The 25,032-nt window shown below is 40.9% G+C and overlaps 4 protein-coding genes across 7 annotated transcripts; 2 read left to right on the top strand and 2 right to left on the bottom strand.

Moving 5' to 3' along the window:
* Nucleotides 1-3: 3 nt before the first annotated feature.
* Nucleotides 4-5,630, top strand: LOC108892066 (crossover junction endonuclease MUS81-like; the record flags this gene model as incomplete). The annotated part of the gene is made up of 15 exons (XM_051067895.1): nt 4-58; nt 543-628; nt 1,149-1,307; nt 1,393-1,470; nt 1,572-1,660; nt 2,405-2,614; nt 2,684-2,821; nt 2,902-3,029; nt 3,119-3,231; nt 3,748-3,867; nt 4,152-4,247; nt 4,402-4,530; nt 4,621-4,724; nt 5,138-5,221; nt 5,303-5,630. Coding segments are annotated over 15 exons (1,656 nt in total), but the record flags the coding sequence as incomplete, so codon positions are not given.
* Nucleotides 5,631-6,287: 657 nt separating this feature from the next.
* LOC108892069 (transmembrane protein 185A) lies at nt 6,288-11,326 on the bottom strand. Its single transcript, XM_018689510.2, has 7 exons — nt 11,112-11,326; nt 10,362-10,538; nt 9,991-10,198; nt 9,823-9,906; nt 9,562-9,738; nt 9,243-9,366; nt 6,288-8,673 (listed from the first exon to the last, which is right to left on the bottom strand). Exons 1-7 carry the CDS (start codon nt 11,147-11,149, stop codon nt 8,423-8,425), a joined length of 1,059 nt encoding a protein of 352 aa, XP_018545026.1. The 5' UTR covers nt 11,150-11,326; the 3' UTR covers nt 6,288-8,422.
* A 217-nt stretch (nt 11,327-11,543) lies between these two features.
* Nucleotides 11,544-18,354, bottom strand: LOC108892071 (myelin-oligodendrocyte glycoprotein). 2 transcript variants are annotated; one of them, XM_018689517.2, is made up of 5 exons: nt 18,105-18,354; nt 16,895-17,272; nt 16,615-16,707; nt 16,169-16,278; nt 11,544-16,024 (listed from the first exon to the last, which is right to left on the bottom strand). In XM_018689517.2, exons 1-5 carry the CDS (start codon nt 18,205-18,207, stop codon nt 16,001-16,003), a joined length of 708 nt encoding a protein of 235 aa, XP_018545033.1. In that variant the 5' UTR covers nt 18,208-18,354; the 3' UTR covers nt 11,544-16,000. The 2 variants fall into 2 exon arrangements, with proteins under 2 accessions (XP_018545033.1, XP_018545032.1); XM_018689516.2 differs by having other exon boundaries at nt 11,544-13,958.
* Nucleotides 18,355-18,843: 489 nt separating this feature from the next.
* Nucleotides 18,844-24,348, top strand: LOC108892070 (low affinity immunoglobulin gamma Fc region receptor II-like). 3 transcript variants are annotated; one of them, XM_018689515.2, is made up of 6 exons: nt 18,844-18,993; nt 21,481-21,744; nt 22,432-22,689; nt 22,813-22,926; nt 23,566-23,631; nt 24,228-24,348. In XM_018689515.2, exons 1-6 carry the CDS (start codon nt 18,975-18,977, stop codon nt 24,278-24,280), a joined length of 774 nt encoding a protein of 257 aa, XP_018545031.1. In that variant the 5' UTR covers nt 18,844-18,974; the 3' UTR covers nt 24,281-24,348. The 3 variants fall into 3 exon arrangements, with proteins under 3 accessions (XP_018545031.1, XP_018545029.1, XP_018545027.1); XM_018689513.2 differs by lacking the exon at nt 18,844-18,993 and adding an exon at nt 19,133-20,498 and having other exon boundaries at nt 22,432-22,680; XM_018689511.2 differs by lacking the exon at nt 18,844-18,993 and adding an exon at nt 19,133-20,498.
* The last annotated feature ends 684 nt before the right edge of the window (nt 24,349-25,032 follow it).

Below are 25,032 nucleotides of genomic sequence, written 5' to 3'. Positions count from 1 at the left end.
GGAGACGGCATCTGTAAAATACTGGATGAAAAACTCCAACGACACCTGAGGGAGAACGGTAAGAAACAGATGGATGATTTTAGATTGTTAAAACTAGATTATGTTTTTAACTTAATTTCATTTGCATATATAGCAGTATAAAAAACAGGATAAAATAGTCAAGAAGCCATGAACCCCCTCAACTCAAGATGAATAATAATTTTAAATATATAAAACTCACCTTCACAAATTAATAGACGCTGATTACAATTGAACTGTTCATAAAAAGCAGAAATAAAACTACATGTTTAAGATTAAAGGAGAAAAAGCTGACATCTTCAGCCATTAATTAATCATGAATTAAACCTAATGACAGTTTTTATTCATGTTTTCTAAAGATGATGTGAACTTATATCTGACGAGGTGACGATGTTCAGACAGGAGGAAACGTAGAAGGAATTAATAAAAATATATTTAAAAAACTACAAACCACAGGATCCAAATTTGTCTGTAGCTATTTATTTTACAGTGATTTCACTTTCTCCTCTTCACCTCTGCTCCAGGTCCAGACGCTCCCATTCATTCCCTCAATAAAGGAGCGCCCCCTCCTGGCAGACCAGACAACAACAGCCTGGCTCCCTCCAGAAAGGTAGTGATGAGAGAGGGAGTTTTTCTCACACAAATCATGGAGAAGATTAAACTCTTTGAAAGTAAATGTTTTAGTAGAATCTGCCTTCAATATTGTCAGAGTCAAACCAAACTGTTTTTAACTAAATATGTGAGGAGTATTTTGAGTTTTGCTAAAATACTTTATTGAGTTAAAAAGACTGAGGTTTTCATGAGGGTGTGAACATTCAGGATGTGACGACAAAGATTTAATTCAGCTCAAACAGTTTAATAATGATCAGAAAAAGTCAGAAAATCTGTCCTGACAACCTGCCTGTGTTACTGTGGGTTCCTCTAATCCTGAGTTATCTTATGAAAACATGTAAAACAAGATGCTGCTTTTTCTGTTCATTTGTGCATTTAATTGCTGTTATGACTGACTGTAATGTATAAAGAGAGAGTAAATGTAAAGCTTTTAGTTTTATTGTATTGAATTCAGCAGATAGAGGGAAGTAACATGTCTGCATGATCAGATATGTGATCAGTTTTAATGTGTTTTGTAGAAGAATGCTGCAGCAGATCAAGGGACGGATAAAGGAGGAGGAGGAGGAGGAGGAGGAGGAGGAGGAGGAGGGGAGAGGAGGAAGAAGAAGAGGGAGTATGTTCCTCAGAAGAGGTCTGGAGGTTACGCTGTTCTGCTCACCCTTTACCGACAATCACAGGTACATTTTACCTCCATTAAACCTGCTGAAATAATGAAGTATTGCACCTCAGCCTCTGTATCATTATCATCATCCCTCTGTCCAGATCCCAGGCAGCAAAGGTTATATGTTTAAGATGGAACTACAAACTGAAGCCCAGCTTCTCAGTGAGAAATCCTTTTTAGTGTGGTAAGTTAAATATGTTTTGTATTCCCTGGTACTGATCTTCCTGTGTAAATATTCTTGTGCTTTATGTTTATTTTCCCTCCTTCATCTCGTCTGTAGCCAGATCTGGGCAGTAAATACACGGCCTGGTCTTCAGTCAGCACTCTGATCCAGAAGAACCTGGTGATAAAGACCCACAATCCTGCAAGGTACACAGGGAGCACACCCATCTCACCTCGCCAGTGATCCTGTTTTAAACTCATCTCGTTTGGGCGACAGACAACAGTCACAGCAGCAACAGACGCTGTTTTTAAATGTTGCATTCATGTGCTCCTCGGATGATTTCCCACGATGGGAAGTCGTTCAACTTCTGTGTGTTTTGAGTCATTTCTAATAACCTGGGTCACTCTACGTGAACAGCAACTAACAGTTACAACCTAATAACATATAACAAATTAAATGTAGCAAAAAATTTGATCCACAAATATGCAAATTTGCACCGTAAATAAAAAGTTTCTTACCATCCTTCAACATTTACTCTCGGCGGCCATGTTTCTGCATATATGACAACAACAACTCGGCAAGTCATGTACCAGAATTTTTCAAGTTGTTGTTCTGTATTCTGTGGTATTTTCCCAGTCTGGAACTCATTTTTACAATTATTTCGACACCAACATGAATGCACCATATTGTTTTGGATTTAATCATGTGAAAGTTTCTTTGAGATGAAAATTTCTTTTTCATAATAACCTGGCAAAGTGAGGGTGCTTTGAGGAAGACACGCAGACTGAAATGAATCGTATTAATGAGCCTTTTTTAATGTGTCTGCCATATCTGTGCAGCTCATCATCCAGGGTGATTGTTTTCTAATTTTATCTCATTGGTGTCATTTACTCTTTTACTGTTACAGCTAATTTCCTTCCTGTTTCCACTTCCTGTTTCCTGTCTCTCAGGTATTCTCTGACAGAGCAGGGTCTGGCTTTGGCTGAGCGGCTGGAGTCGGCAGAACAAGGGACTAAAGGCAACACCGAGGAGGGAGGAGTGGAGGTTAGGAGCGAAGGAGAGGAGGTGGAGGAGGAAGAGGAGGGCGGCCCCGGGGTCGTGGATCTTACTGGTAGCGATGAAGACGTAGAAGAAGAAGAGAAGCAGGAGGACAGAGCACAGTGAGTAGATATTGTAGATATTGTGCTCGTCTTCTGGCTGGAAGAAAACGAATAATTATCTCTTCACAGACGTACGAAGAGGCCGGGGAGTGATGTGGACGGGACGGAGTCAGATTCACAGACGACAAGCAGAAAGACGAACGGAGGATGTCTCCTGCCTGGAACCTATGAAATTATTCTCTGTGTGGACTTCATTGAAACCACAGGGTAAGAGAACTGTCAGGAAGTGTTTCCAGCTCACACACTGAATATATACGTCATCGTGTCACGTTGATTTGTTGGTGCAGCGGCAGCCAGCACCGCAAACAGGAGCTGGTCAAAGAGCTTCAGAGAAATGGAGTCAACTTCGACGTCAGGAAACTAAACGTCGGAGACTTCCTGTGGGTGGCTCGGGAAAAGGTCGCACCTGTTCCAGGTAACACGGACGCAGCAGAAATTAGAGTCACTGTAATAAATACTTCAGTGAGAGCGAATTATAATCCCACTATTTCCTTCTCGTCCCAGGTCAGTTGCGAGCGCCCGTCGCCCGGGAGCTGGTCCTCGATTACATCATCGAGAGGAAGAGGATGGACGACCTGTGTGGGAGCATCATCGACGGACGCTTCAGGGAACAGAAGGTCGGTGTGTTAATGAAATACAAAAACGTTCAACATCTTAAAGTACAGATGAAACAATTAGTATCTGAATTGATTAGCTGACAGAAAATTGATCGAGTTTAAAGTCGTACATTTAGGAGAAAAAACAAACTATTTTCCCACTTTTTTTCTTGTAAATTTGTGACTTTATAATCAGAATATTCAGGTTCTTCCTCCTAAATTTACGACTTTAATCTTGTAAGTTTTTTCTTGGAATATTAACCGCCTCCCATGACGCAGTAATTTTAGTTTTATGTATTTATTTTTTAACGTACTGTGGCTGTTGTAGATCAGTTTATTGCTTTAGTTATTTTAAAAACAAAAACGTCAAATATTTGCTCTGTTTTACATCTTTGCTAAATGAATACGTTTGAGTTGTTAACTGTTGCACAGAAAGATGGTGGATGTTTTTTCTTAGACTCTCGTGACATTTTACAGACTGAACTGTGTGTTAGTACCTGGTTTACAGATTTAACTCTTCCTCTCTCCTTCCATCAGTTCCGACTGAAGAGGTGTGGTCTGCGTCGGCCCGTCTATCTGGTGGAGGAGTGTGGGACGGCTGCATCACACCTGAGTCTACCTGAGACTACACTGCAGCAGGCCATAGTCAACACACAGGTGTGAACACACACAGTCCTACACTCACAAAAAGTCAGATTTTTATTTTGAGGATTTGTGTTTTTATTTGTCTCACATGAAAGTGAACTGAATATATTTAGATTTTTGACTGTTGATCAGATAAAACTGGACATTTTTGTGGAATTTTTATTGATTAAAATTATTGATAATGACAACAACTGTAGTCGATACAAACGTGCAAATGTGCCGTGTGTGTGTGTGTGTGTGTGTGTGTGTGTGTGTGTGTGTGTGTGTGTGTGTGTGTGTGTGTGTGTGTGCGACAGGTGGTTGACGGCTTCTTTGTGAAGAGAGTCCAGGATGTGAGGGAGTCTGCAGCGTACCTCACCGTCATGACTCGATACCTGACTAAACTCTACCAGGTGACACACACACACATTTCCACGTTAACACAGCGAATGGACACTCATCTGTTTAATTTAATATTATATTTATAGCTTTGAATAAACTGAGCTGCGTAGAAACATGACTTGTGATGAACTGTACCTAAGTATTCTGTGTTTTTCTTCATTTCAGAACCGTGCGCTGCTCTGTCGCTCCAGAGAGCTGGAGGGTGACGAAGGCAGCGGCGAGGAGGAGCGAGGGAATCCTTCCTGCTCGCTCATTTCTTTTGCAGAGTTCAACCACGGGGCGGTCAAAAACAAGGTGAGTGTGTGTGTGTGGACATTTACATTCACCTGCTTTAAAACCTGCACTTTGAATCTGCGCTTACATCCCCCTTTTCTCTCCCTCCAGTGTCAGACAGTGAGAGAAGTCTTCGCCAGGCAGTTGATGCAGATTAGTGGTTTGTCTGGAGACAAAGCAGCAGCCATACTGGAGCAATACAGCACTCCACACAGGTAACAAGTCTACTTCCACGTTCCCTCCCTCTGTTCTCCTCCTCTCAGGTCTGTCCTCATGATTTCCGTGTCCTCCTCTTGTCTGGAGTCTAGAGACATCACACTCTTCTGATGTTTTATTTGAAGTTCTGATTATCCATAAGACGATACAGTATATTTATGGTTTTAAGAACATCAAAGAGCTTTAGGAAGAACAGGGAGTTTTGTGTCTCTGAGCCTCTCACCTGGCGTAGCTTTGTAAAACTCCAGGTAAATGCAAATTTAAAACATATGTAGACACACTCTCTCACTTAGATGAGACCAGACTGATCTTAAATGTCACCACTGTTAAGAGAAGAACAATATGAACGCGTAGCGTGACCTGATGAGGCTTTACTTGTATTTTTTCTTCATCTCTCTGCCTCTTCTCTCAGTCTCCTCAGCGCCTATGAACAGTGTAGAAGTGAAGCAGAGAAAGAGAAGCTCCTCTCTTCCATCCGATACGGGAAACTCAAAAGGTTTGTAAAGAGTACATCAGTTTAATTTGTGTCTCTGTCTGCACCCTAAAGAACACGCTGAATTTCCTGTTTTTTTTTCAGAAACCTGGGTCCAGCTCTGAGCAGAACAGTTTACCAGCTGTACTGTACACCAGGAGCTCTGACATGAATTCACACAGTCACAGACGAACTCTTTGATCCCCTCATTCAGATATTTCCTCTCTCAAAGATGGACGCCTCATAATGTGATCACACTCAGTCATTAACTTCCAGCTCCTCCTCCTTTGAGGACTGTTATCTATGTGTTTATGTCAAAGTAAAGATGCTGCTATGTTTTAACTACTTTAAAATATTCCCACTGAAAACTTGTATGAAGAGATTTCATCACTGTAGCCTGATACTGTGTCAATAAAGTTTATTTTGAATAATATTCTGTCGACCTCGAGCAGTAGCAGTATTACTGAAGACAGAAGATGCCAGCAGAGGTGGGTGCTGCATTTTAAAGTCCAGTTTTAACAGCTTTATTATTTCTGTTTGTGCTTTATTAATTAGCCACATGCTAACACGCTAAGTTTTTATTCCAGCGAGCATCCTCCACTTGTCTTAATGGAGCCTTGATGATGAGATGAGGTGGAGGAGGAGAAACAAGATCATCTTGATCTGGAAAACCCAAAAGAGGAAACAGTAAAAAGGTAAAAACACCTCAGAGTTAACAGTTCTTCACTTATAATTCAACATGCCACTAAACCAGAGGCCTGAACGAGCCTGTAAACTTCAGCTGGAGCTTCATGTAGCTTCATGGAGGAAATAATTGAAGGAGTGAATATGTGTTGTTTCCTACAGCTGCCACTAGATGTCACTGAAGAGCTGTGTTTTTCCACTGGTTGCTGCTTTAAAAGGGCTGGTTTCTTCTTCCAGGAAACTTTTAAAATATGAAGAATTCTGAATGGAGTTTGGTGTGTTAGTTACAGCGACAGCACTTCCTGCTCTAGAAGCTGGTAAATGCTGTGTTTACTTTGCAGAGACTGAAGTGAGGAAAGACAGCGGTCAGTCACTGTGAGTACAAACCAAACAAGCGTCCAAACACTGATGATGTGACATCATGTCAGAGTTTAATCTGAGAAAATCTTCAAGGACCTGCAACAGTGAATGTCAGATTTTTCAAACCGGTAGATTCCACAGGATTTAACTGAGACGTTCAGATATCGTACAGGGAAACCGATCGGTTAAATTCTCTCATAATCGGCTGTGAAACTGGGAGGTGAAGAAACTCGAATCACATTATTTGATAAAAAGATAAAAACTGTACAAAACAACAGATGACAGCAGAGAACAATTTAAGGATGACTTTTTTTCTCCATTTAATGCTGAAATAAATATGTTTACTGTTTAGTGTGCAGGTGATTACTGAGAGTCATCTGAAGAAAACCAGGCTGCTCTAGTTTTGCATAATAAGGTCTACATGATGGATTTAAAGGGAAAAAAACAGTCAACAAATGTGCAAACAAGATGGTGGACACACTAGCAGTAAAGTTTTAAAACAAAAAAAAATGGGGATGACTTGTAACGTGAGGAATCTCAGGAGTTAAAACTATCAGATCTGGATTTTAAAAATGTTTGTTGATACGAGGGGTGATTGATACGTTCATGGTCTACGGTCGAAGGAGGAGAGTTTGTTACCTGAAACGTCAGCTCTGTGGCGTCATCGTCACGGTCAAAATGGCGGCCGCCGAGCTCCCTCTCCATCTTGGAGAAGAGGGAGTCGTCTGAGGGGCCAAATCAGGTGAACAGTTCAGGTGTTGGACGAGTTCAAATCCACGTTCAGAGGACGACTTTCTCAGACAGAAAAACCACAAACTTTCTGCATAAACACTGAACTCATCTCCTTCAGGCTGTAAACGTATCAGTCGCTCCTCCTGACACAGCACAGCCCCTGAACGCATCGTCTCCAGTAAACTAATCTGAAAGCTGTAAAATCCTACATGTGGGAGGTACAGTAGATCAACAGAAGGTTGACAATCTTAATCTGTGTTTTTTAACGTGGTGACTCATGATCGTTTACTCTGAGTAGAAATGAGTGTTTTTTTCTTTTTTCCCAGGTCTGCCTCTTCATATTCAACCCTGTCTTCTCCACTCTGGTCCCTAACCTGACGACTTCTCTTATTTACAAAAAAACAAAAAGAAAATAGGAATACAAAAACTGATCGGTCAGTCAGGATTCCTCTTGGAACAGATTAACAAAGTGCCATTTCCATTATTTGTCTTTTTAAAGTAAAGTTCTCTGGTCTTTTCAGGTCTGTCTTAAAACACTACTCGCCTGTAATGTAATTAGACTCATTATTCCTCTGTTCATACTGGCAGTGACGTGATCCCTTCATAAGTCAAAGATGAAGCTGAAAGGAGGCTGCGGCCGTGTGGATATTTTCAGCACCAAATTCTCCTTTTGTGTTTTTCTGTCTGATGCAGCTTTGAAGGGAAGCACTGTCCGAGGAAACACAAAGAGAGATTTTTGTACTAAAAAAGAAGTTGCCCGCCACAGGAGCCTCATATTAGCGTCATCTTTTACAGCGGAGTTGCAGTAGAGTATCCTTTAACAGCTCATGTGAATTAGAGGCCAATAACTCTTACGGTTTACATCTGGGTGTGTGAGTGCAGCGCTAAGACAGACCTGGAAACATCAGAGCATTTCCTTTCACCCCGCCACCCCCTCGTTTCCTCCACCTCCACGGTTGACAGGTAAAAACTGATCCCAAATTCAAGCTAGAGAGTCCTTCTCTCCCTCGACTGGTCCCCGTCACAAAGCAAGGCGAGCATCATCTCTGACGCTCTCTGAACGTCAAGCAGGGATCCACTGCCGTTAACAGAGTCAAATATTCAGCTCCTCTTGTCATGTCAGCTTCAATGTTTAGATCCGAGTGAATCTGAGATGCTTCTATGGTCAGTTTCCCTCTTCTCTTCCCTGTCAAGAGGATAAAACTTGAGCGAACAACACAGTGAAACTTCACCTGCAGGTGAAAAACTAAACAGTCCATTTTAATTCTGTGATTCCATCCTCGATGGATTTAGGGCAGGGGGAGTCTTTGCTTTAAAACTGCCGGTTTGAGGATTGTGGATCCGTTAATAATCCCCCTGTCTCCAGCTGTGCTGATGTAGAGTTCAGGTGAGGGGACCAAATCCTTTTAAAAAAAAAAAAAAAACCCCAAACGCATTGTCCTCTGCTGTTTAGTCGGGCATGTCGATGCAGAGTTTAGGCGGCGGGACAAAGTACTTCCCGGGGCTCTGCGTGATCACCACGCCCGTTTTCTTGTGGAACATGGGGGCGATCTTTGGCGGCGGCTCGGGGACGGGCAGGTCCTCCACCGCCTCGGGGTCCTCGCTGCGCTGGAGGTCGTAGGAGACGTTGCCGTACTCTCGCAGGAAGGGGAGGAGCTCCAGGAGGAAGTGGCAGAAGTCCTTGCGGATGCCAAACCACCCTAAGAACGTGAGTTAACAACATTATTTTGACTTATCAACTATTAAAAAACATGGATTAAAACAACATGGATATGATTCCTGCAGAGGTTCCAATAGAGGTTTTTATATAAGAGTAAGATCATTTTTGTTTAAAGAGAAACATCACTATTTATCACTACCAGACTCCATTGACAAAAACAGTCATTTTACCTCTCAGAACACAGGAGTTCCTCATTGCTTGGATCGATAGTTTCTCTGTGTTATTTTGACCTCAGTGAAGGATCTGAACACTTCCTCCTCTACTGAAAGTCGCTCAATAACACAAAGAAACTAACCAAACTAGGAGGCAGTATTCCAGCAGCTCCCGTGTTCTGCTACATAAAATTACTGTTTTTGTCAATGGAGTCTGGTTAAACAAAAAAAGGATGTTTGGTATTATCAGTAAAAACTGACACAAATAACCTTCTAAGCACCTTAGATTAAGTTTTATAAAAGCTTTATTAGAGGAAGATCACTGGTGTATCACTGCTGTAAGCAGAAACACTGACATTCAGCAGCCCACAGCACATTACTGGCTTTAAATACTCACAGTGGTTCCCTCCCTTCTGGCCAAAGGTGGTGGCCATGAGTGTGAGCAGGGAGAGCCAGAGAGGGACGAACACACACACGTAGCTCAGACTGTTGTGGCCGTCCAGCTTGTGCACCAGAAGGATCTAAAGAGACAAGTTAATGAAGCAAATAAAGTGTCTGTTCTAACAGTTTTTATGGTAAGAAGTTCATTTTTCACTCAGTATCCTTAAATAAACAGTAAATAAATCTTTGAACTGAATTCCTGAATTTAAAATTAAATGTGTCTGAACGTGTTTACGTCTTATTTTGATGCCCACGCGTGCGCTGAGTCACATTACCTCAAAGGTGAGAAGCGGTACGACGATGGTCATCCAGCTGATCGCCATGGTGATGTGAGTCCGCCGCTGCTCGGCGATGATGTCGATGGAGCGGAGGAAGAGGACCGACCAGATGATGTAGTAGAGGACTACAAGGCACAGGAAGGACATCAGGATCCACAGCGGGACACACACCACCTGGAAAACCACATCAGGGTGAGGAAGACTGATAATAACACACGTGGAGCTGTAGTGCAGGAGAAACGTGTCGGTGCATCTCACCAGCCACGGCCAGTTGATGATCCTGTCCAGCTTCAGAGCGATGAAGATGAACTGGAGGATGTTGACGGAACACAACACCTCCAGCTGAGGAGAGGGAGGGACACAGAAGAGAAAAACTCAGAGCTGCACTCACACAAAACAATGACGGCTGCTGAGCAGATTCTTTACCTCAAGAGAGCGGTCGTGTCTGAACCCCCAGACGCAGGCTGCTACAGAAACAGGCGACACGAAGAAGAGGGGCATGAAGACGAGGAGCCAGAAGTAGTTTCCTCTCGCCACGCGGTCGCACACCAACACCTCGAACATCAGCAACAGGACATGGAGCCCCACTGCGATCAGCATGGCCTTGAACTCCACACACGTCTCCCCTTCAGCCCTGAGAGAAAACATAAGAAGGTTAAAACCTAAATGTCTGTATAGTAGCGATCAGATGGGAGAGAGGAAGACGTGCAGCAAAGTAAATGTATGAGGAGATAAATGAACCTCTGCTGCCTGGTTTAACCCTCCGAACTTGGGTATGAATGTGTGTTAAAGTATACCTGTACTGAGGGTTGTGGGCCCAGACCCCAGTGCCCACAGAGGCCCCAAAGATGACCAACAGCTTCCACAGCCATATCGGGGTAAACACGGCCCAGTAGCTCCACTGGATGACTCCATCCAGCCTCAGGGACAGCAACACGGAGAACAGCAGCAGACAGGAGTAGATCAGGAACTTACTGCAACAGCGAGGAGGGAGGGCAGAGACATTTTAACTGAACAGCTGCAGGTATCATGTCAAATCATTGAGTTATGATGTTAGAAAACATGTAAAAATGATCGTGTTTCTGCTTCTTTAATGTGAATATTTACTTAGCATGTTCGGGTTTTGGTCTGTGCCTCGAAAATAAGATATTTTCAGATATAATCCTGAACTTAGGAAAACTTGAATAAACATTTTGCTGCCATTTATTGTCTCGAGACAGTAAGTGATAACATAATCAATAATAAGCTGCAGCCTGGCAGCACAGCTAACATGGCTAACGTAGCTACATATGTATAACTAGCAAGCCCCAAGCGTTAATGTAGCTAGCGTTAGCCGGGCCTAGCTTAGCCAGACACCTTCTTTCCGATGTAGCTTCAGTGCTCACAGTTACCTTTCAGTTTACGACACCTGTCCAGCTACTAGAAGTGTGTGTGCAGCGTTTCATACATATAAAACACACACTTGTAGAATATCTTCATACGGCAGCGCAATGCTAGGTAGCTACATAGCTAGTTAGCTAGAGTGCTAACTTCGCAGCTAACGTTACCTGGGATTGAAGTCCTGAAACAGTCCTCTTAAATTCATGGTGTAACAGACGCTGGTTAGCTCGCTAACATCAGTTCCCCGTGTCGTTGAATGATTCACCGCCTGATCTGTGTGCTACACATTGTAATGTCAGTGGTAGCTGAGCTTTTTGGTTCAGTTTCATTACAAGCTCTGTGCTAGCTAGCCCGTGTGTTTTGTTTTTTTTTTCCACTTTGACCAACGTTCTCTCGGAAGTCACGTGACGCACGGAGAAAGCCGAACCAGTTCCGAAATCACAAATCGTACTAAAAGGGCACACGCCTCCTTTTTTATGATCATAGAGCAGATGAAGTGTAATATAATGCAAGTATTTGATTTAATACTGAATAAAATATTGAATGTATTTTACCTTAGTAACAGAATATAACATATTAATCAAGTCATAACAACCTCACTCATATAAATAATGATTTATTTACAGTATGTACACATTATATACAGAACACAAGGAAATGTTATGTATTATATTTTCTAACAATGTCCATCAGTGATCACAGGATTAAGTTATAACAATAATAATGGTACAATTCTCTTATAATTGCTGATTCACTGTGACAGAAATGCCCCATTATTCATGATGGATGTAATCTGATGTTGGTCCTCTCTCTCTCTCTGTTTGTTTGTTTCTCTCAGTGCATGAAGACGATGAGAGAGGTGGAAAGGTCAGAGGTCAGACTGCAGGAGAAGCAGCCTCATGGACCAACAGGGTAAGTCATTTTCATACTGTTGACCAGATGTTTACTGTTGTTTTAGTAGATTTAGTGAAACAGAGACTTGAGGTAAAGTAGAGTTTGACCAGTAGAGCTGCTGCTGCTGCTGTTGCTGCTGTTGTGCTGCTTTCTAGAGACCTGAATGTCTTTCCAGAGGAATTAGCTTGTTTGTGGTGTAAAAATCACTTTATAACTTGGTTTTCTAGGTGGTGGTGACACCTCCTGGTCAAGCCTGTCAATAACTTTGAATGGGCAGCATGCTGTGCTCACACAGTCATTTACTAATTAGGGAGAAACCTGGGTACTGAAGCTAATACCAGAAGCCAGTGTGAGTGTTTGTCAATCAAGAGTGTCAGTGCAACATTAAGGGACTGTGACATCTCCTAAATTCTGGGCAGAAGGTGCACATGATATGAGTTTTATACTTATTTTTGCACTGATAATGTTGTGTTTGTACATCCATTGTTGTTCTGAATGAATTTGGAAGTCACTCAAAACCCTTCTCCATAAAAAGCATATTATGATAACATTTGGAGGGTAAGCCAAGAAGTTAATAAAATGCAACATCCTACACCCTTATTGTTTTAGCTGCAGCACTCTTATCACCAAAAAGAGAAAATCAACATGGCTCATGGTTTACCATGTAAGTTCTGGGATCACTGATTATTTTAATCTTTGTTCAGCCCATCCTTCAGACCAGTCAAAATGGTGGTTTTATGAAAAGAACATTTGTAGAAACAGGGCAATAACTTGTTTGGTGATTGGCTGCTAATGTATTACCTGACTTAATTCACCCAATTTATTTATTTATTTGCAGTCATCTTCTAACTACATCGTTTTTGTTGGTCTGGTCTGGGTTTTTTGTGTCACCAGCCTCACCTGTGCACTTTAAAAGACTGTTCTCAATGGCAGAGGAGTCTGTTCAGTCAGAACAGCACAGCACGGCTAATTAACCTAAAACATGGTTTCTCTTGATACTTCATTTGTAAGACTAACATTTGTATTTGTCAGTTTCACATTCTGACCAGTAGATGTCGCACTGTTAACACAAAGGATCAAGAAATTAACCTCTTCTCAAACCATCTCTGAATGGTTCAGTGCCTCAAGTCGCTTCATTTCACCATCATGGAATCAGTGTCCATATTTTAGATGAAGAAGGATAGTATGAAAGGAGGAAGCTGAGAGTTATGATGCAGTGAATGAAATAAGGAAAACTGGGTCAGGAAGGTAAACAGCTGGTTGCTCCTTTGTTTGTTTGGCAGGATGTTGTTCAGACTGAACCCTGCAGGAAGTCATTATTGCCCGCTGCATTTAGACTGTCCTCTATCTATCTATTGGTCTATTGGTCTATTGGTTTGTTGTGTCATGAGTCACAAGGCTTCAGCTGTGGAAATGATGTGGGCAGAGGATGTGGTGGTCTCCCACATGGCCTCTTTTACTCAACATTTGAACTCTCACATGACCCAGTAAATCACTGTAACTGTGATTTCTGCCCTGTACACTGTTGAACATTCACTTTAAATATTTGACATCTTAAACATTTTCAGACCAAACTCTACATCGGGTACAGAGAGATCAAACTCTGGTGTGTGTCACTTGATACACTTCCTAGTATAATAGTACATTTAAAAAAAAAAAAAAAAACTAGACATAGACCAGGCATAGAAATGTCAAACAAAGGCATTGGACATATATCAATGAGTAAGATCAAAAAATTCATAGACAGTGAGAATTCATGGTCATGGTCAAGTTCAAAGAAATAACTGAGGGAGATTTTGTCCTTTTAAGACACAGTGCTTAAGGTTTAAGACTTCAAAAGTAATTGGACAGATTCACATAAGTCCAACTAAATCATCACTTTTAATATTTAGGGGAAAACCTTTACTAAAGTCCTTGACTCATAGACATCAGCAGATACTTTGCATCGTCCCCTGAGCTCTTCACTGCAGCCTCTTTCAGATCTTCCTCGTTGTTGAGTCTCTGTCTTTAGTCTGGTCTTCAGCAGGTGAATCAGATTGACTTCGCCAGTTGTGAATATTCTACCTCCTCACCCTGAAAATGTCTTCAGTTGCTTTGGTCGTATGTTTAGGATCATTGTCCTGCCGAATGATGAAATTATGTCCAATGAGTTTGGATGCATTCGGCTGAATCTAATCACACAGAAAACTCAAAAAGTTGGTGTGCCAGCTGCAATGGCAGCCATTCGTGACCAAGCCATAACAGAACTACCACCACGTTGGACATATGATGTGGTGGCTTTGGGTAATGAGTTGTTCTTCCCACCATTGTGATAGTTTGTTGTTTCATTAGTCCACAAGAAAGCACATGCACATACATCCTGTTTTTCTTCACCAAATGATTTTCCCACTCATTAGCAAGACTTGTGCTGCAATCCATCCTCCACACTCTCAACTACCTTTGATTTTTTTTAGCCTCATTATCATCTTTTCACTCACATTGTCACCTCTTCATTCCCCTACCTGTATATACACAGTTTCTTCTCTTTTTATGTAAACCTACCCACATTAAATATTATCATACTAAACATAGAAATCGGATGCTGGATTTCAGTTTCTGGGACAGAAAAGACAAGAGTTTCCATCAACTCTGGATAAAATCTGCTTTCTTGATTTACATTTGTCACACCTTCAATAACTGTCACAGTTTTACAATGATCAAATGTTTCCACAACATCCCTCGGTTTTCTGCTGTCTGATACAGACATGTATTTTTAGCACTGAGGAATGTAAACTAAAAACAGGTAGGTGGTCAATTTAACGAAAATGGAAACACTCTGTGTTTTTCAGTCTAAAAATACTTGTAGTCTATGTGGAATTTAATGCCAAAACACCAAAATGCCCAAACAGTAAACCAGCATCAATGTTGTTGGATTTGTGAACCTTCATTTGTGATCGGTGCAGTATTGATAGAACAATATATCCCGATGTGATCAAACAGTGTAATCATCCAACATGATGGATATGGGTTCCTACAGAGATAGAACTTTTTATTAAAGAGCTGTTTAAAAAGAAATACCTCTATATATCACTACCAGACTCCATTGGCAAAAACAGTGATTTTACCAAGCAGATCACAGAAGTTGCTGGTCTACTGCTGCCTTGATCAGATAGTTTGATATGGTGTTGTGTGACTTTCAGAGGTGGATGAAGTAGATCCTTCACTTAAAGCATCTGACGACATTATGGAGAGGAAGTGAGATTGTTTTTGTTTAACCAGAAACAACCATTTTATTGTTACCAGATTCCATTGACAAAAGGTTAAAAAATCCCAGGGTGATCCTTTAACATCTAATTGCAGCAGCAACAGTACTTCAGTTCAACCACAAATTAAGCTGTTTCTCTGCCAAGCCTGTAAACTAACTTAGTTCCCACGACTGAACAATACTGGGAAAAACTGACTCATTGTTGAACATATTTGCTAACTACTGTCACAGATAACTTAAAGAACAAATTCATCAGCAGGTGCTTATCACTGAATGTAGCTGATAGCTGTAGGAGGAACCACTGACCTTAAACACAGATACATTAGTCAAAGTACATAATGTGAACACACTGTAATCATTTGTGTTTTATTTGAGTAATAATAACAATAATAAGAAATTAATGTTCCTGGTCAACAAGAACTGTAATTTAGGAAAAAGAAACATTTAAATAGTCACATTTAAATAAATAACATCATATAAAAATATAACTATAGATCTACTGGTTGGAGATAGATGTCCTGTTCAATGGCCACACTGTTGAGGGAGCGTCAACAAAAGTCTCCATTAGTATAGGGGAATTCTACTGTCAGCTCACATGACAGAAAACTAAGCTTAAAAAAACAAAGTCAGTTTCAAAACAATGCCATGATTGCTGATGCGTCCTGAACCAGGAGCTGGGCTCAGCAGATCTATCAGCATGTGTTCAGTTTCAGTGTGAACACAGCTTCAGACATTTGCATTTAAACTCTCCAGGCGTCACAATCTAAGCCACTGTCATCGATACCAGGGTCAAAGTTCATGTCTCCACTTCACAAAATTCCCTCCTGCAGATCCAGTGAGTCCAGCTCCAACTATTAGACCTCAGTAAGTGGTAGTGTTCTGATCTCCATTTACAGTGTTTACCAGTGAGCAAGACATCTACACTGTAGGCACTGCTATAGGCTGGAGGAACAATTAAAAGAAAATTAACTAGTAGTAAGACTTCCAAAAAAGAAAATCTGTTAATATCTACATACAGGAACACATTATACATTATTCCAGCACTTAACCTTTAAGAATCTAAAGAAAATAAAGCCTCTGACTTACCTCTTTTGTTTTCTTAGACCTCTGCATCTGTAAATATCCTGCAGCTACACCAACCACGATCAGCAAGAACAAGAGAGGTAGCATCAGTCTGGACCGACGGGGAAAATCACCTGAAAGATAGAGATAGATAGAGAAAGATAGAGATGAACAAGATGAGCCACTGTGACCGGAGTACCCCAATAATGAACGCACTGACATTTACTGGGAGTTATAATCTTTAAGACTTCAGCCCTGTTGATTTGATGGCATCATTTCTGCAGGAATGACGGACTCCGCCATAAACAATAAAAGTACTAAATCAGATTGACTGTCGCTGAAAGAATTACGACCATAGAAAGAATCAAAAATTAGGTTTGATTTCATGAGGATTTCAAGGGTTTGTTTGGGTATGTTTAGAAATGAATCTTTCTGACACAGAAATTCAAAAGTTTTAATAATTTTCTCACCACTATTGTTCTTCTCTTCCTCAGGATCTGGAGTTTGAAGGTTTCTGGTAAATAGTGGCGTCTCTGTTGTCCCAGCTTTTGTTGGAGCTGGTTCTGGAGAAACAGGGGATTTGGAATGACGCACAACCTTAGATTTAAAGGTGACAATAGTAGTTTCCTACAGGGTAACAGCAAAAACAGAGTCATCACATGACCCTGTGACCTTGATTATAAGACAAAACATTGGTACACTTTATCAGTTTTGAGTCAACCAATGACACATCTTAAAAACTGAACTCACTGACAACAAGATGAACAATTGAGGACTGCATTTGGCTCTTTAACTTTGGGATGAAACATCTGTATCTCCCTCCATCTTCCAGCGTCACATTAGTGATCTTCAGCGATATGTTGCCTTGTCTCAGGCCTTCTGCGAACAGCGCCGTCCTCATCATGTACGATGGGATCTTCATGTCTGGAACCTCACGGGCGTCCCGGTACAGGTGGACATAATGGACCCGACTCAGCCGATCCCTGGGATCGGGCCGAAGGTCGGGCTTTGACCACTCCACTGTTAGTCCCACCACGTCTTGTGGAGGATCCACGCAACACGGCAGGACGACGTCATCACCCGGAGCGGCCTCGATTGGCTGATTGGATCCAATCACTCGGTACTGACCTGAGAAATGGAGGGAAATTTTAAAACCTACCGAGGAGGATGTGGAAGTCTGGAAGCTGCTTTGAAGAAAACATCTTCTGTGGTGTTAGCTTCTCTTTCATTCTTCTTCTTAGCTGTCAAGAAATCCCACAAAACTTTCCAGCAACATAAGACAACAACAGCGGTGATTTTCCCCTTCCAAATATTTTCACGATTCATTTATTAACCCAAAACATCCAAGATGAGGTCGCTAACAGTCCAAAACCCAAAACTCTGAGACTCTGGAGAAACTGCAACAAGAGGACGCACGAATTACTCAAAGGATTGGTCAACGTTATAGTTTCGAGATGATATTATTCATCTCCTTGCACTTTTGAAAGCGTGTAGAGTATAGAGTATAAATTTCCAGTAAGCTTAATATTCTGCTAAATTAGCAGAACACACTGACCTGATCTAGACTGAAATACAGGTGCAGTTTAAACTGTGGCTTGTTGTGACACCGAAACAGAATTTATCACCAAAAAAAGGTCAAATGAAACTGAGGGGACACAGCTGTCTGTCCCACAGACAGTTCCTCCTCTTATTATTAGTCTGTGCAGCTGTTCAAAGTAAACTACAGTGCCCATGTTTTTCATGGGGATGAACATACACAATACAGACACTTTTATAGATCAATTAATTAATTATCAAATCTCCTTCCAACAAAATGTAAAAAAAAGTTTTATTATTATCATTTCCACGTTATTCATCTGTGTGTCTGTGTTATTTATGGGATAACCTACATTTGGACAACCTCCAGTTTAAATCACAGCTTATGTTCAGTGATATATACATGATGATATCTTGATCTTACCTCCAGCAGGTGTGCAGGTGAACAGCAGCAAACAGGCGACGAGAGTCAGGCGTAGGATTAAAGGGGAGAGTGAAAACTTATATCCGAGCTCCTTAATGTCCATTTAAGCTCTCACAGTGATTTCACCTCAAACACAGTGACTGACCTCAGCTGCAGCTGCGTGGAAATGACTCAACTCGGAGCATATTTTAATCTAGTTATCTCACTCCGCCCTCTCACAGTTTCTGTTTTTTTCCTCCCATGAGTGGTATGCTACATGTTATAAATGATAGAAAAGCTCTGGTGTGTTTTTATTGTTTAGGTTTTATTTATGAGATACATGTATTTTGATTTAGTGACTAAACAGATCATATTAATCTGTAAAAACAAACATCAGCAGTCAGATTATTGCTGTTCGGACTCTATTGGCTGCACCATCATCCGAACATTTAATCTTAAGAGCTTTTGAAACCTTGTTTAAAATGTGGTGTTGTACATCTTTACATCAAATTGACAAAAACAAGCTTAACTCACAGACGGCAGAGAAATATATGCAGGGTCTTTTTGGCTTTGTCGCTTAAATCCAGGTCGATATTAGATGTTTTTTTTTAAATTATTATTATTTTGGATGAGAGAACAAATAATCTGACTTCTCGAGCCTCCATCTAACAACTGTGTTGAGTTTCCACAGGATTATAAAACTGCAGTCAGTAAAACGAATGCATGACGCCCCCTGGTGATTAAACCCAGACTGGGACCACTGAGGTCTGAGAGGCTGTGATTTCTCGGATCGTTTAAAAATAACCTGACGGTGTTTATCAGCTTCATACCTGCACATCCCTGCTCTAATTTCAGCAGAAATCAGAATCAGTTCGAGGCTTTACTGTAAAGATGGAAACAGTCTCTGAGTGTAAGTAACACCTGAGGGAGTTTCGTTTTATTTTGCTCTCAGTACTTTTATTTCCATAAGTCTGAGTGTGGTTTCATCAGCTGTCAGAAACTTTTAATACCAGGTCTGACGATGTGGAAAACGTAAAATGTTACTTACAGTCGGAGTTTCTGTGGCAGTCCCTGGGTTGGAAAACATAAACTTTATTGTCCTATATCCTCATAAAGTGTTGAAGATATGTCGCGGTTCACACGTGAAAAAAACTGGGCGCGTGCTATCGACGAAACGGAAACTCATCTGAGGGAAACCCCGGTGATGTTTTCATAGATGAAAAATGGACTGTTTATAATAAAAGACTCAAGCTATCTTCTCTCTATCGGTGACAAATGAGGAGTGTCTTAGAGGTTTGTGTTTCTATAGGTGTGGATTTTAATGTGTGGACAGTGGTAGGTCACAGGTAAAGGGCTGTCTGAGGGATCCTGCTCTCAGTCCTGACTTTCTGTAATAACAGAATATATAAATCTATGAGTTACAGGCCTTCTTGTTCTCAGTGCACATTACAAAATAGATTTTCATTTTCAAAAAGCATGGACAGATGTGCAGGGGCAGAATAACCTCCTTTCTTCCCCTACACTCAATGTGCAGTGTGTGGTTTTTCAGTGTTTGAATTTTACATAGCTGTGTGTTAATTAGTTCAAACACTCTGAATGAAGTGCAGAGAGGACATAATGAAAGTTTTTGACACAGGTACCACCTTCAAAGTTAGAAAATAAAGCACCTTAAAGGAGTAGTTTGACATTTTGGGGGTCTACTCAGGAGACGAGAAGAAGATCACTAGTGTCATATTTGAATATTAATATATAATTATTTAGCTTCAGGCAAAAAAGTCAGGAAAAAAAAGGTGAATTGTTTCTACACTTAAGTTTTTGTACAGATAAAATGTAGGTTAGTGAGCTTTAGAGGTGCTGGAAAGGGGGTTTTGTCATCTTTAGACTCAGGCTAGGTGTTTCCCCTTGTTTCCAGTCTTAATCCTAAGGTAAGCTAACCACCTGCTAGCTGTGGCTTCATATTCAGGTCAGGTGATATTGTGCTTTAGTCCTGCATAGAACTAATGTTTTAAAAAAATCAGTATTTCCAAACAAATGTCAAAGTAAAGGCACCATCGTACCCAGACATTTAACCCCAGATAAAGTTAGCATCACTCTACATCTGGATGCTAAATCTTTGCAGCTGGATTTCTGGAGTCGTAAACAGCCACTCCAACAGCTTCTGCTGTGTAATTTTGTGAACCTCCTGTTGCTAAATTTATGTAGCACCTGCCCACATCTGCTCCAAATGTCCCTCCACAATTTGATGATGCCCACAACAGAAGAGTTGCACAATGCATCACTTGTGGTTTTTAAAATGTTGTGCTGACACATCCTGCACCAAAGTCGACTCTAACGTGAGATGCAGCCCCTCAGGCTGCTATTCAGTCGATTGTCAGCCGAACAGAATGGAGCTGATGACACTGTGTACTATTGTTGGTGAGTACAGGACTATATGTGTGTGATTTTATAAGAATGATACTGTTTGATGTGTGTCTGTGTGTGGGCATCTGTGTTAATGAGCATCTTTAATGTCAGGGGTCTGTTTTCAATTTAAAACTTTTATTGAATGTGTTTCTGATTTTATGACCAGTATTTATTAGATTAATATTAATATTTAACGAGCTGTATGTTTGTGATTCATGAGAATAGAATTTACATAATTACAGTAGACGACTTAAATAGTTCTTCTAAATACTATCTGTCTTTTATCTTTACAAAAATTGTCTTTTTTAAAAATATTTTCACACTAAGCATTGTACTTTTTGTACCAAAACTTAACAAAACTTTAGTCATTTTATGTTTTTTCTGCTTGTTTTTATGTCTTATCGTGGTTATTGTTTGTGACGTCCAGAGGTTTTTCTTAGTAAGTTCTATGTTAAAATGGTGAGAAAGCACTAACTAAATGTTTGTTCATGATAGAGGAAGAACGCGACAGGAAGAGAGGCCCTGCACAACAAAACACAAAACCATTTGCTCCTCTTCACAATCAGATAATTCTGATCCTATTATGTTAATTTATAAGCAGCATTATTCACGGAAGCTTCTTTCAAGTGAAACCTTGTTTGCCTCTGCAAGAAGGAGATGCAACTTCTACTATCAGATCACACGGACAGAAGCTCGTTCAATATGTGGGCGAAATGTGCATATTGTGAACCTGCAAAGCTTTGTGGAGGCAGATGTGTAAACTTTGGGTGTTTTGATTTTACGGTGCATTGTAGGGAAGAGGTAAGAAGCTGCTTGGCTTCATTAATGGGATATAAGCTCAACAATTTGAGTTTTGTTGAGGATGTGCAGAGGACTGAGCAGCTTAAATCTACTCATTTACTGCTCCTCCTAAAACGGATTGGTCCCCTCACCCCTACAAGAATTCAAAGGATGAGTGTTGCTCACATTGTGAACACATTTCTGTTTTTTGCAGCTGCTCTGAAAGTCGTTCCCAACAGATCCCAGTTCTTTCAATATGAGTCTGTCACCCTGAGCTGTGTGGAGACTGGTAACTCCTCTGAATGGAGAGTAAAGAGGAACACATCCAAATACATCAATGAAGAGTGCTCCAAAGGCTGGGGAAGAAGGAATGACTCTCAGTGCCTCCTCGATGACTTTTACCAATCAGATGCTGGAGTGTACTGGTGTGAGTCTGGAGATGGAGCGCGCAGCAGAGCCATCAACATCACTGTGACCGGTGAGTTCAACCAAACCACCACATGGTTACCACGTAAAGCAATTGAAGGCAAATTTTGAGGAAAAAAAACCACAAGACTGAAGGTCAACCGCCATGCTAGCAGTGTTTTGAACTTCCTGCTAATGTCAGCATGCTAACATGCAGGGTTACAGGTGCTATTTAGCAAAGTTAACATCCAGTTTCTTTACTCACCAAGAGGCGTTGCCAGTGGTGGAAAGCAACGTCAAATCTATCACTTCTTTTCTGCTACTGAAGTTAGCATGCTAACCAGCTAGCCCTGGCCTGTCTCATAACTTTCTGATAGCAACACTGAAACATCCAGACTGCCTTGAAGAAGTAGCGCTGCTCAGAGGGCATATTATAACCTCTTGCATTTCACATGCAACGATGGCTGAAGCTCTTGGCAAGTGACGGTCAGCACCACTCGCTCTAGACTACCTGTGTAAATAAGTGAGGTAGTGCAAGAATGGATGACTACTTCAATGATAGTTAGCATGCTAACATTTCCTAACTGGCACTAAACACAAAGTACAGCTGAGGCAGACAAGTCTGCTCCAAATTCCATGGCAGTCCATCCATTAGGTGTTGAGAAATTTCACTTAAAACCAAGCTAGAGGTAGAATTCAAGGGTTCACGGGGAAGTTACTGGCCCCAGCTCATTTATGTGATTTTCTATGTGACGTTCAGGTGGCTCTGTGATCCTGGAGAGCCCTGTTCTCCCTGTGCAGGAGGGAGATGCCGTGACTCTGCGTTGCATAAACAGGGCGACATCCTCCGCCAACCTCACAGCTCAATTTTACAAGGACAACCTCTTCATCGCGAGCAGCTCTACAGGAAACATGACCATCTACAACGTCTCCAAGTCTGATGAAGGCCTCTACAAGTGTAACATCAGTGGAGCAGGAGAATCACCAGACAGCTGGTTGGCTGTCAGAGGTGAGAAAGGTAAAAAAAAAAAAAAAAAAAGTTTGCTGAATATTTGGGGTTGAAAGTTACATGCAGACAGAGCTGTTGTTGTTGTGTTTGCACTAAGACTAAACAGGGGTTTTCCTCATTTGTTGTTTGAAGCTGGGCGTCCCGAGCCTTTCCACCTACATCTCGCATACATTCTACTTCCTGTAGTGGGTGTCTGCCTCCTGCTGACTTCTGTGATGCTGCTGTGGCTCTGGAGGAGACACAAAGGTTAGCCTGTTTTCATACATTTTATACACCGATGTTTCAGGGTTACGTCTGACAAGGACGTCAAATCACAGAAAATGCCTATTTCAAGTAGGTTAAGCTTCTTTAAAATGGTAACACACAACACAGGTGATATTCTGCACTTATTTTTGTCAAGAAAAAGACAAGAACCATTTTACCTTCAGGTGAATGGCATACAAATCTCACATTTCAAGTACAGTAGCAAGAAAGAGTCTGTTGCTCTCACTGTAAGAAACCGTTCACGATGAAACCACAAACAGCTCAATGTGTCGTTATGCATGAAGTTGTTATCGCAGTGTACAACAGAGCCGAACGCACCACAAACCTTTGTGTTATATTTCAGTGGTGCATTAAAGCAACATTAGTGTGAGGTGGAATCACGTTCTTCTTGTTTCTGCCGTCACTCTTGGTTCATACATTTCAAACATTAACATAGTTTGAAAAACGAAGAAAATTCAGAGAGCAGAAGATTACACTTGAAAAATAAATTTAATGGTTTTTTTTATGCCTCCTAAATGTAAATAAATACACTTTATTCTGCTGGTAAACTGGTAAATTGGATCAATAATGGGGCCATGAATGTGCATAACTGCTGTGTAACAGTGAAGTGTTGTGCTGCAGGTGACCCAGATGTGTCGTACACTGACGTCATCATCACACCGGAAGTGCGACCAAAGAGGGACAAAGGTAAAACACACACACTCACCTCATTATAGACCCTTTAAATAAACTACACCAGTTCCTCTTATCTCCATCAGATAAGGGGAGATGTTATTTGTCAGCATGTCATCAGTCAACAACATACTGAGTCATTTTTATCTGCGTAGTAAATCAGCTGCATAATAAATCGCTTTGTCTTCTAAGTTAATGAGTCACCGCTCCACCACTGGATTCAAACACACCTGAAACTCTGAGTCACTTTATCGCTACTCTCAAAATAACCAAGTTATTATATGGGTGTAAGGTTGCTCTGAAGCATATCTGAGAGAAAAACACACAAAAAAAGCACATTCATAGATTAGATGCACATGGGAAAATAATGACACCCCCCCCCCCCCCCCCCCCCCCCCAAAAAAAAAAAAATCAAAACAAAATGAAAAACAGGGAATTTTGCAGATTTTTACAAAAATATTTGTTCAGTTTCTCTTTTGTTTTGACATGCAGGGACTTTTATTCTGTGGAGTAAAGTTCACTGTGACAGTTGACCTGCTTAATATTTCAACTCTGTACGACAGAAAATAAACGATAACCAGTGAAAACAGCTCACATGTTGTTTTTCTCAGAACCAGATCCTGAACCAACCATCTACTCAACAATCAGACCAGGAGCCACCTGAGAGGAGCCAGCAGAGCCGGGGTGGAAATGTATTTAACATAATTTAAATATTAAAACAAAGAAAATGTCCCATTGTCTTTTTATTTAAAAATCATTGGAGAATTTGCACAAATCAAGTAAACCTCATCCCCTCGACCATCAGCAGGACACTGTCTTGAAAATGCATTCAGGGAAAAGGTAAAATACACATTATCAGACGCTTTAAACAGGATATTAGATGATGAAACGGAGCTCAGGGTAGTGAAACTGCTGCAGACTGAGCGAGCACAGTGGGTGTTTTTCTCTGTTTGTCTGTTTCTGAAGAATAAAAACTTGCAGCTGTAATTAGAGATACTTTGGAAGTAGTCTGGCGACATACCGGTCTGTTGGCATAAACAAGTGTCGGTATTTTTCACACACTTGGTTTATGTCATGCTGTTTACTATTAGTAGCCTCCTCCACTTCCTTAAAATTAATATTAAATATTTTTAATATTTTTAAATGTTCTTACTGAATATTCTTACCTGAAAATTACCAACATGAGATGAGAACTTCAAAACAATTTCTCTTCTACCTGTTTATCTCCTGTTCACCCATGTGACACAGGTAACTGCCAAAAGGGGAATTAACAAACTTTATATTCCCCTGATGAGGAAAGTTTTAACTTTCCTTTACCTGAGTCTGATTTGTTGTTGTGTTTTGGGAAGTACCAGTTTCTGCAGAGAATAACTTGCTTTGTTCCCATGAGTTTCCCATAGTTTCCTCCTATGCTGT

This window comes from Lates calcarifer, unplaced genomic scaffold, assembly GCF_001640805.2.
Source record: "Lates calcarifer isolate ASB-BC8 unplaced genomic scaffold, TLL_Latcal_v3 _unitig_2073_quiver_1023, whole genome shotgun sequence".
NCBI lineage: Eukaryota > Metazoa > Chordata > Actinopteri > Centropomidae > Lates > Lates calcarifer.
This window is presented reverse-complemented; position numbering and strand designations above follow the sequence as displayed.